A 12,416-nucleotide genomic window follows, 5' to 3' on the forward strand; every position below is an offset into this window, starting at 1 on the left:
CTGTCTTAAAGCTTTACAGTTTAAAAAAAAGGTTACACTATGTAGTTTTGCCTCTTTTCTTTGTTTTAACTCTAGAAAAAAAAACATCTACCAAACTGAATAGTTAATTTTACTTTTCATTTACTTACATGAAGCTATGCTAGCATGTGAACTGTAAGAGCACTGCTACAGTATTTAGTCTGCTGCTCACAAAAATGTGTTCAAATATTAAAGCACAGGAAAGACCCACACACAGCCAAGGTTTCATCCAACTGATGCATACACAATGTTTTAAATTGCCCACCCTACCCTTTGCCTTTTCCATGGGGCGGTATAAATATTGATGAGGCAGGTGCCCTGCTTGTCTGCTTGTCAGACAAATGATGTGGCGCGACACCGTCTCGTCCAATGGAGAGCGCCACTGAGACAGGATCAAACTAAGCCAGGCTCATAGGAAGTGTCAGGGCCAGCCGTCGCTGTGTGAGGGATCGGCAAAAGAGCCAAACTTAACCTGCCTCTGTGCAAACGAAACCCTGTTTTTCACACCAAGTCACGAACCCACTGCCACTCCAAGTTCTCCCGCCGAAGGTCATACTGCCTCACACTGCCAGGCATGAAATCCATACTCCTATTTCTGCCTCGCCATCGCGTGTGGTGTTGTGTGTGGGCTGCCTAATAAACACCTCTGCTGCAGAGCTCATTTAATGATAAGCCACTCATACAGTCAGGATATTAAACAGATCAGCGTGACACACAAAGTCTACGACGCTTCCCTGTACGAGCAAAAGGCGCTGAGTGGCTGATCTACTAAGAACAAGAGGCCAGAAGCTGCGAAACTAATAATCCCTCAAACCTCATAAACACCACAAGAGAGAGCAGAGGTGCAATATATTATGAGCATTCTTCATTAAAACGCTGCTTTTTCAACTTGAGATTTACACATCCATTAGGCAAGTCTTGCGCATAATTATTGGTTGATTAGAGCTTAGACCACAGAGAGATTTTTAACAGCTGGAGGCGAAGTACTGCAGTGAGCTCAGCCTTATTTTGACTGAAAATTTTATGAAATATCCAAGAAAGACCATATGTTCCTTAATGGAAACGGCATCAGTATATAGCCTGAAAAATACGAAATAAATTCACATTATCTTACTATTTGATAATTAGAGGGGCAGTATTATGTATTTTCCAGGCACATATTGTCATTTTATAGCACAATCAAGTAACTATGTTACCTTCAGTTATTATAAAAATGCAGCCAAACATGACTTAGAAGAAATTTGACTTTGTAATTTAACTCACTGAAATTGAGTCTCTGTCTCTTCAAGAAATTCCCGCTCTTCAGGAACTCGTAACATGGCTCCTCTATTAGCCCTTTAACAATGTTTTCACCAGAGTTACGCTGTCAAGTCGCTTGCATAACGAGTTCAGCAGTTCCACCAGGTGTTTACTAATTGCTGCTGGTCTGTCTGAAGGGGCTGAGTGGGGGAGTTGAGGCGGACGGGTCTAAGGTCAAAGATAAGACTGGAAACTGCGGCTCCGAAGATGAGCTTCGTCCTCTGGGGCGGCGCTAGTTCCAGGGGAGATTAAAGGCTTTCTCAAACAAACACGAAAGAATCAAAGCAACACTCCAGGTATGTTTTTGATGAGGGAATAACACTTTAATATGATGTAAAGCTCAAAACTGTTCATTTTACATAATATTGCCTCTTTAACAAGACAATAATGCCAACTGGGTTTGGAATGAAAACAACAACAACCAAAAAATCAGGCTAATGGCAACAGCCAATTCAAATAAGTCCTACCAAAAATCGTGGTCAGTTAGCCAATTCAGAAGCTTGAGTGTACGGATGTACCCGTACACACCAAATAGTGGTTTACTTTTGAGTCAGTCAAGAAATCTCGATCTTTTTAGCACTTTTCTACAGTGTCCCTCTTAGGACCCTCTGTTTGAGAGCCACTGGTGCTCATTCCTTCACCTACAATTTACTTTGAACTCAAGTGATGCATTTTTGCACCATTTCTTGACTTGGGTTGAAGTCATGGTCAGCTGGTTCATTGTGATCATGCTTCCTTTGTCGGTGCCCTAATTATTCTGCGGGGATTTCAAAAGTAGAAAATGTTGGGGTGAAAGACTTCCCTCTTTAGTAATTTCTTCCTGATGCAATGCAGTGCAATCAAAAACGAAAAGCAAGTGGATTCAGTGCTTGGACATGTAAGTAAGAAAGGAAGGTGTTATTGAATCGTTTATTCTTTGGCTAATGCTTCGTGGTATGCAAGGACAGATATTGAGTTATTTGGAATTTTTTGGTTTTCTATTTTCAATAAACTTGCAAAACGCTTTAAAAAAAATCCTCATTGTCATAATGGGTTATATGTGTGTTGAATTTTAAGGAAAAATATTAATTTAATACAATTTGGAATAAGGCTATGGTAAAAAGTGTGAAAACTTTATGCAGTGAGAGCTTCAGCTTGAGTTGTCTACACTGTTCTTGGACAACTACCTTCAAATTCACCTTAGACCAAATAGCTTAACAGTTTAAGCATGGACACAGCGAGGTCTTCCAACTGGACAATAACCCCAAAAACTTCAAAACTGACTTTGAACAGATGAAGCAGGCTAGCATTAACCCAGCATTGAGGCAAAAATTGTATGGACTATACCTAAGCCAGAAACCTTGTAAATGTATATCCTCTGATTACTATGCCTGCAGCAAAACATAATTGCTAGTTTCAGGTATTCTGTATGCCCCAGATACTACAGACCCGCGTTCAGGAGTCAAGCAAAACTGCCAGTCCCGACCCTTTTTCTTACATCGTACACAAAAGCTACTCTTCTTGTTTTGTTGTGTGAAAATATGACAGTCTGAAGAAGACTCGCTCTCAGCGAGGATACTTTTACTTGTGCATTATTGATACGCCTTATTTTATCTGCCCTCCAGTGAGGATTTTCTCCGGGAACTTTGTTCACATATGCATGGTTGCATGAAAATTTAAAGGCAACCTAACTTGTAAAAAAGAAAAAGAAAAAAAAAAAAAGGCCTTATTAACAGCGAACCTATGTTTGTGGCCTTGCTGTTCCTCTTTTTTGACGGATAATGTGCCTCGAGTGACCCATTTCCAAATGGCCTATGGAGGAAATTCAGCACTCCTTATCTGTAGAAAGCAGACATAGAACTATCAGCCTTGGATTTTCTTCCCTGCACACTCWYGAGTGCCACTTGGTGTGGAAAAATAAATTGTAGATGGGAGCTAAAAGTAAAATATGAAGGAACTAAATAATCAAAACAACATCGCATTTTAAGTCTGGAAGGCACATTTATTGTGAATATGTCTCCGTCTGTTGGTTACATTGTTCACGGTGTTGAAAGAGAGCTGCGGGATTTAATTCAGGACGTGTCGGCGGATTGGAGGATAACGTAATGTTGGTAGATGCTGCCATCTAGTGCACAAAAAATGCATATGCAAAGCTGAGTTTGAGTGAAAAAGAAAAATCAACCGATATATTACGGTATTTGGAAAAAATGTATGCAGCTCAAAAACTTTAGAGAGAAAATAAAATATTCTGCTTATAATAAGAGCTGCGTGGTAACAAGAAACATGTGAGTTGCATAATAAATTGAACTAACAATGTTGATTACAATTGCAATTGACCAATTAAATAAATAAATAAATAAATAAATAAATAAATAAAACAGAACACAAAAACCAGCCTGAAATTTTCCAAACAAAACATCTTGAAGAACCCTAATTTTTTTTTTGGGTAAAATGCTGTGTGGACTCAAGACTATAGTGGGCATTTTTTGGAAGGTGTTTGACCCATTAAATGTGGCAAAATTCACAGTATTTCAGAAAAAGAACCTTATACCTACAGTCATAGGCGTAGGAAGCGGGGGGGACATGCCCCCCCACCCAATATTGGAGAGAGTCACATTCGTCCCCCCCACCTCAGTTGCGAAGAATTTTTAAATCTTCCACTCGCATGCTTTTATTTTGAAGGCGCACAACAGCGCATTAGCAGAGCGCTTCCTCCCCCTCCCCCCTCTGAACGGCTCAGAGTAACGGCAGCAGCAGATGGAGTCAGAGAAACTCTGTTTGAATGAGGTAAACGATCTGTCAGGAAGTTTGCCATGGATATCGCTCGTTTATAACATCTTGTCAGTTTATTTTCATATATAGAACTAAAATTTTTTGGCTAAGCTGTTTTAATTCTGGAATAGTCACATGTCCAAAATTTTACTGCTGTTTAAAAGTTAGCTAGTCTAGTCACAATGATTTAGAATGAGACTGAAAAAGCAGCGAAATGAGCCTTTTTATTATTTGAAGTGAGCAACACCTGATCATACTGACCACTTAACGTGTATATATATTATATTATTTAGATATTTAGAACAGCAGTGCTAGAATGATATTGAAGAAAGGTGAAGAAGCTCTGGTGAGATCTTCATTTAGTTTTATTGAAATATGTATTAGCTGTTTTTAATTTTTAAATAAGCTAAATAATTTTATTATGAGAAGATCAGGCATAGGAGAGCCAGGTGGAGTTTCAGAGTGTGAAGATATAAAAATTATATTAATTAATTAAATTAWWTTWATTAAAAAATTATATTAATTACAAGAGACAATAAGAAAAATGCTTGAGGAGAGGTTTAAAAATAAATTAGTGAAMATTTTTGCTACAAAGTAAATAGAGTTGAGATGTATAATAATGTATACATCTGAAAATGAAGTCGTTTAAATTCTCATTCTGTATGATAAAAACATACTTTTTATATTTAGTTCACATTCTGATCCTGTAAATKACTGTAGTGTCTGTTGTAAATCCATGAATCCATGCAGGAACAYCAGGCTGCAGAGAGTCAGAGGGAGGCAGAGACAGAAACACATATCCGTAGATATTTGAGTTAAATGTTTGTGGCTAAAAATGACAGGAGAATAAAAACATTTAGGCTTTTTGCTTCAGTGTTTTTTATGTTTCATGTTTGGTAAGTTACTGAATGCAGGGCTGGAAAGTGAGACTGAGTTAACAGTGAGGAGCTAAAGGTCTGTTAGACRTGAAAAGTATMATTTTTATTTATTTTGTAGATCAAACTGTTGTACTGATGTAGAGAGTTGTTCAAGAAGAACAAAACTTGTTTTTTAGATTTTAGYTTTGTTGGTCAAACTGCTGTATTGAGTTTAAAACTGCCRAGTCCTATTTTAYTATTTGTTTTTTACTTTGGTTTTAGAAAGAAGTAGAACCAGTTCAACTGCAAGTCAATTTATATCAGTGCATTTTAACCAATAATCAAATGTCTTTTGACCAATAAGATCAGAATCTGGTAGCCTGTCTGTGCTACCACAGTATGTAGCTTGCTAGTTGTGAGGCAAATGCTAAAGTGAGTGTTCATCCTGGAATCCTGATTATTGGATTGTAAATAGTAACGTGTTAGAATACTTGTTACTGAAACAAGGGTCAGAYTAGAGTAACRCATTMCTGATGTGTTGATGGCATAATTGTTTGACATTTCTGCTCAAAATATTTACTGATSTGTCAGGTTTCCGATATGCGTCCCCCCCAACGACAGACTCGTTCCTACGCCCTTGCCTACAGTCAAACATGGTGGTGGTAGTGTAGTGATCTAGAACTGCTTTGGATGAGAAAATTCAGTCATCTTTGCCTCTGGTTGGTTGGTTCGTGCAGGAAAACGATACTCACCAAAGGTCAAAGTCAGACCCAAAGGTCTACTGAGATGCTGTAGCATGACCTTAGGTTGTTCGTGTTCAAAAGCCCTCCATTATGGCTCATGTACAAATATTCTGCAAAGAAATTAGTATTTACTAAGATTATCTTTGTCTGACAAATTATTATTTATTTATTATTTTGATGATTTGGAACATTTCAGTGTGAAAAAAAGAAATCTGTAAGCGGCAAATACAGGTACTTTTTGCTCCAAGATAAATTATTTAATTTTTATAAACAATCTTGTTTTGTAAGTCACTGTAAAAAAAACCCCAATAAAACACACCCAAAGCAAAACTGAAGCTCACAATAGAAAATTCTTCATTCCTTCTGCTTTCGAACGAGAAGGTTGGCCGATCTGCCACTAGAGGGCGACAAAACTTTATATTCTAAGATACAAATGCTCATTTTGGCACTTAGGATCTGTCTGTCTGTCCGTCCGTCCGTCCGGCGCAAAAGATAAGACATTCTTATTTGTTTCAAGTAGAAAAAAATGAATAACTATTTCTTTTTCACGTTACATCTCATACTCGAGCTCCTGGTCAGTATTCCGATTTCAGCAGCAAAGGGGTTGTTTGGACAGGGCGGCACAGTATGTATAAATATACATGGTGGTGTATATTTATACACCACAATGTGGTGTATAAATATACACCACATGGGTGTGATGCTACTTTTTGCACCAAGATAAGTCTAATACAAGGCCACATAATTGCAGAGGGCAAAGTCAATATTCAGATTTTTGTTAACAAAAATGAAGAGTGGTAGCCATGTTGGATTTTGAGGTTCTTTGATTTTTACAACTTTGAATTTCGACCTGTTTTTACCCATGAGAAAATTTTAGCTCATAATTCAACAAAACATGCCAATGTTTCTCATGAAAAAGTTTTGTTTTATTTTCAGTATAAAACACAAGGCACTGAAAAAGTCCACTTCCTGTTGAGGTGCAGTTTTAAAATGTTGATACTTTAACAAATGTCCCCTTACGGATGTGCCAACTAGACAGGAACACCTTTTTATATTTCGCAAGGTCGCTGAATCCACTGTAACACCGGTGTTGTACCGAGAAAAAAAGCCCCTTGTCTGAAACGCACTTGAACGCGCAGGCGCAGTCCTCGCTGCAGTTCACTGCGTTTCCGTAGCCAGCTCGCTACCCGCTGAGCGCTGGCTGGTGAGGCAGCTCGCCGAAGCGATTGATCCCCATCAAATAACGTTAAAGCTTGCCTCCTGAATGGCGGATTAACACGGCTATCGGAAGGGACACTCTAAATCAATGCTTGTGACTCGGGCGATTTTAGGGAGTGCGTTGGCAACACCCTCCGTAACATGCGAGATGTGCAGAGAAAGATATTAACTGTGCGTTATTTCGGCTAACTAGCTAGCAGCTACCCCCGTCTCAATCCAATTAATGGTAGCTCGCTCGGTCTGTTTTCTTCAAGCGTCGCGTCTGTAACGGGGGGGATAAAATGAAGAAGTTTAACATAAGGAAGGTGCTGGACGGCTTGACAGCGGCGTCTTCTTCTTCCTCCTCCTCCGCAACTGCTCAGCCCGGTACTCCCAGGGAAAACGATGTTGTCCAGGAGACTCTCCAGTCGGAACATTTTCAGCTGTGCAAGGTATGTCTCCCGTTAGTGAGAGCTGGCGTTGACGGGACTGTAAGTGTCAGATGACGGCGGCGTGACCAAACGTGAACGTTGTTTTCATCTGTATCAGCACGGCTCAGTGGGTGGAAAACAAAGTGTACAAACAGCATCAAAATCGCCAGGTTGAGTGTGAGCTATGGTGACATTAATGGGGGAATCAATTTTATTCATTGACCGAGTTGTATCCAGCACACTTAACGTTAAATCACTTTCCCCCCTCTGTTTAATCATTGTAAATTAGCTCCCTAGTGTTCCACTGCACTACTTTAGGGTACAATGTTCACACTGGCTGCCTGTGGATTGCTATAAGAGCTCGCCTCATTGTTAAATCCCCTCACAGCGTAATAATTCAACAGTCTTTTGTGTTGTGATGAATGTGTTTTTTTTTTCTTTTCAGCTGCACTTGGTATAAACTGGTATCTTGTTTCCAAAGAAAGTAAAACTCCCACTGTAGTGAATGCATCTCTTATTTGTTAATCCCACGTTCATATGAATGTCTGCTGCATTTTAGCAATGAAGAAACAGCGGGGACCATTGTTTGCGTTTTCAGTGCATCACAAGGGGAATCTTCTTTAAGCCGACTCTATAAGACTTTCACGCACACATTTATGCTTCACATTGAACTCATTGTACTTTTTTCGACCAACACAGAATGTTCCACAGTTGTGAAAATGTTACTTTTTTCAACTTTACATCCTCCTTTTGCTGCAGTTACAGCTGCAAAAGTGGTTTCTTTTTTTCTACTGTTGGCAGAAATTAAAAACTGAAACGTTTGCCCATCMTTGTTKGAAAAATAACTYGAGTTTAAAGTTGACAGGAAATTTGAAAATATCCTTTGATAGTTATGCATTTTTGGAAGACTGGAAGATTAACACCTAAACATCAACTATAAAGTCTTAAAAAAAGGCAATCATTWAAAAAAAACAACTAATAAATTAACAACGCTAAGTCTGGTGGGGGCACAAGAAGAGCCTGGTGGCCCGCCAGGCTTATAATACACAGATTGAAACCCTGAGTTTATCTTGGCCATTTTTGGTTTTTAACAAGGTCTCTATGTTTAGGTTTGAACCTGCAACCCATTATCAAGTCTTCTGTGGCCTCTGACAGCGTTTCTCCCTAGACTGCTCTGTATTTAACTATCATATTTCACATCACACCCAGTAAATTCCACCGATTTGCATAAAATAACAGAAAGTTCAAGGGACGCTTTTTTTTTTTCTTTTTTTTTTTTTTATTGCAAGGCCCTGTAAACATTGGTATTGTTTCACAGAATGAAAGAAATAACTTTTTGCTTGGCGTTCAAGGTTTCCTCCATGCAGTTTGTAAAACCTACGGTTTAATGTTGGGAATAATTTGAGGGAAGCGGGCTGAGCGACGGGTGTGCCGGTCCATCAGCTCCTTCCGCAGCTGGGAGAAGAGCAGGTCAGTTCCCCAGGTTACGAGGCAGCGGCATCCCCTGTTGCGTAATCCCGCTGCAAGCTGCACAAACCACAGGCRGCCGAGCAAGGTCCTCAACCTGAAATAATTGCGTTATAGATGCCCTGTGATGATCGTACTTGAGCGGCTGGGCTGCTGCAAAAGTCCTGGAAATAAACCGCATTTCAGACAATACAGCCGTGCCGAAAACTGACCCCTGCGCAACTGATTTCAGTCCCCCCGTTTTAGCTCCGCTGTTTAAATTTAGTGTAATTTGTTAGACAAATGGGACAAACGGTGCACATTGATGGATTATATATCTTTTGGGATCGTGATAATATATTTTTTCCCCTCCACAAGCCAGCTCTGGACTGTGTGGGAGATGATAGATTAGGCCGACTAGATGTCTGATATAAATTCTGCTTTCTCCTGCAGACTGTGCGTCATGGCTTTCCATATCAACCGTCCTCGATGGCTTTTGACCCCGTGCAGAAAATCCTGGCCGTCGGGACTCAGACCGGAGCTTTGAGGCTGTATCCTTTTTTTTTTCTTTTTTTTTGTTTCACGAGGGAAATTGAAAAGTGCTAAACAAGGAAAGCAACTACTAAACACTACAGTGGCGTCTCAAGTTCCTCACATGAAGAAGCTGTCCTTCGAAATTCCATGGAATAAGGTGGGGAATGAAAAAAAAAAAGATCACACACATGCTTGGATCGCGTTGCTCCGCAGCTGGTAGCGGCTCCTGGAGCAGCCGGGCCTAATTAGCGGTAGCTCTGCAGTTGCATGAAGCCCCCCTCCTCCAACATATGTTATGGAGCCAACCTCAACGGCTGTGCTGCCCAGTCGGTGCCAGGATGCCACTTCATWTGYGCTGTAAACAGAGCTGTACGCTTTCTCGCACGACACACCAACACACGCAATCGTTTGTGCTTTCGGGTTGTTGTCAAGGAATTCTGTTTTGTTTTTTTTGTTTTTTAAAGTTGAGCAATCACTGATTTGCACTGACTTTCCACACCTACTGCTTGTCTTCTGGGTCGAGGCGTTRGCACGCTAACTTTGAGCTTCCCTTTGTGATGATGTCCTACTCAGGGAGGCCCTTCTGCTTAGCTTAGATTTTCATTAGACCTGACTCCGTCCTGGTCTTTATCCACTCATCAGATTAAGAGAGCGTTTTGTTTCCGCGTGGCAACACACATGCACAAACACACGCGCGTGGCTACTATGTTGCTCCTCTTGGTGCAAGGTGAAGCTGATGGGATTACTGTCACTCAGGCAATTGGTCCATTTATCAAAAAGACGTGCTTTATCGATCCGCCTCGTTGGCACTGGAGTTTGGAAACGCTCGCACGGCTCAGAAGACATGAGCCCGATGAGGTATCTACAAGCAATAAATGTCTGCTTTTACAAGACCTGTCTCCGCTACAGTGTTTTAATCAGCGGGTTACTGTAGACGGTTTCCTGCGCTTTACAGAGCTCGTTTGTGGTCAGCGGTGGCGTTGGATATATAGAGTTTTTCCATACATACTTCGTTTGTAGACAGCAGGYACAGACTGATTGTCATTATCGAGGTACGGTTTAAAGGCATAAAGCAGTTGTGGTTTTAAAACCGCAGATATTTTTAGAGATGTGCAGATCGGGCTCTTCCTGCCTACTACCCGCAGYATCTTTTATTTATTTCCTTTTGAATGTGTTGGATGCCTAAATGGAAGAAAAAGGTGTAATTGGTCCAAATCTGAAATGACCTCARAGAGAACCAGGTGACTGTTTTGGCTGAGGGAAGTCTCTTCTATGCTCTTCTGTGCTTGACGWAGGGAAGCAAAAAGGCACCTTAGAAGGGAACTCCTCCGCAAACCTGCCCCCGAAAGCTGCTCCTTAAAGATGCTTAAGTTACCAACTCAGATAAAGTTCAGGTACTAGGTCAGTAATTATGTTGTTGTTTTCCAAACTTCAGGCAGGGCCCCATAGGTTTGTGCAGTCCAACAGGGTCCACTGACCCTGACAAGTTTTTTTGCGTGTGTGGTTTCTGGATCTGACGGTCTGACAGGACAACCCTGTCTGACCGTGACATTTGCCACTCTCTTTCTGAGTGTTGCACTCAGGCCGTTGCATGACTAATTTACCTAGCTAATAATAAGCAGAAAGGTAATGTTCTGCACAATATACGCACATTACGCCCCGTTTACATGACGGCGATTTCGGGGGGAAACGGAAGAGTTTTGTTGCGTTTGTATTGTACATTTACACGAAACCACCGAATGTTTTCTCTGACAACAGCACAGATTGAAAACGGGTTCCAGAGTGCGATGTTTCTGAAACGTACCAATGTCCGTTGTTGTGTAAACAGAGAAAACAGATCTTTTCTTCCAGAGAATCCCCAGCTCATGCATAGTATGACGCAAAACATAGCTGCTTCCTACAATCCACAGAAGAAGAAGAAACTACTCACAATGCTGGTGTTGCTATAATTCGTGTTTCCCCATCAGATACAGTTCCCTCAGCGTCTCTTCACCGCTCCGCACCGCCCAGGTGGCAAAATATACGGCTGCTTGTTCAGCGCTCTTATCTAGAGAACTATGGACCAGCCCCGGCTCCAGACGACTTTAACAGGGGGGCATCGACTTATTTTGGGGGGGGAATAAATCTCAGCGTTCATGTTGCGTTTGAAGGCGGCTCGGAAAAACAGGTTACGACTTGTTAACAACGGATTAAACTGTTTTAACTGCTGAAAAAGGTGACAGAGGACACGGATATGGGAAGTGTGGAAGCTCCTATTGTATCAAATTGACATAGGAATAACAAGGAGAGTTGGCCGTTCTAAGGTAAAAACAATAAACAGCTTTCAGTCCGGGGCTCGCTACAGACACCGTGAAAGCTCAAACAAGGTGTTTCAGCAAAGTTATCCCACTTTTTCCAACTGCATGCGCCCTAGTCAGACGCACACAATGCGTGTTTTCTCCCAATCTATGGGAGAAATGTACCTGATGGGGAAACGCGAATCCACGTGCCTTGAAATAGAACTTTTTTTTTTTAAACACATGCGCACTTAGTTTCAAAGAACCTAGAACCTTCTAGGCGCAGCGAGAGCATTACACGTTTTCGATGTGTACCGTTACTGTGTAAACAAAGATTGYAATTAGAACGTTTTTATGTAAATGATCCAACAAAAACGGAACAAAAATTCCGTTTTGGTTGGATCATTGTCGTGTAAATGCCCCCCTAGTGTGATTATTCTATTGTTCTGCTTAATTCTATGCGTCATCAAAATAATGGAAAAGGAATCCRTTTATCTCAAAGATTCCCAGTTTTGTAATTGATTGTCATAATGTGAAATTCTCACCCAGGCCCATGGTCAGAAGGCAGTGCAGAAAAGCCTGTATTCTGCAAGTTTGTGTTGGGTCAGGTGACCGGTCACGCTGGAACTCAAGACTTTCAAGTCAGCTTTCGAAGCAGAAATATGTCACAGCGTCAGCCGACTWCTTTGATACTTTGTTCTCATTTGGATCCTACTTGCTTTTGAAGTGGCTGTGGAAAACAGTTTCTCCTCTTCCACATGTTGATTTGCACAATAAAGAAAACTTCCCACTCGGATGATAAATGATTTGACTTCCTGAGAAAAGCAGCTGATGGTAAAATCTGTGGTCTACCACTTTGGCTTA

General features: G+C 40.9%; 1 protein-coding gene across 1 annotated transcript in view; it reads left to right on the forward strand.

The window, feature by feature from the left end:
- Nucleotides 1-6,816: 6,816 nt before the first annotated feature.
- Nucleotides 6,817-12,416, forward strand: part of stxbp5b (syntaxin binding protein 5b (tomosyn)) — a 43,196-nt gene continuing 37,596 nt past the window's right edge. The window contains exons 1-2 of the mRNA XM_017302406.1: nucleotides 6,817-7,317; nucleotides 9,196-9,293. Coding sequence (XP_017157895.1) covers nucleotides 7,168-7,317; nucleotides 9,196-9,293 — 248 coding nt within the window. The 5' untranslated portion in view covers nucleotides 6,817-7,167. The remainder of the gene's footprint in view (nucleotides 7,318-9,195; nucleotides 9,294-12,416) is intronic.

Source organism: Poecilia reticulata, linkage group LG22 (assembly GCF_000633615.1).
Source record: "Poecilia reticulata strain Guanapo linkage group LG22, Guppy_female_1.0+MT, whole genome shotgun sequence".
Classification (NCBI taxonomy): domain Eukaryota; kingdom Metazoa; phylum Chordata; class Actinopteri; order Cyprinodontiformes; family Poeciliidae; genus Poecilia; species Poecilia reticulata.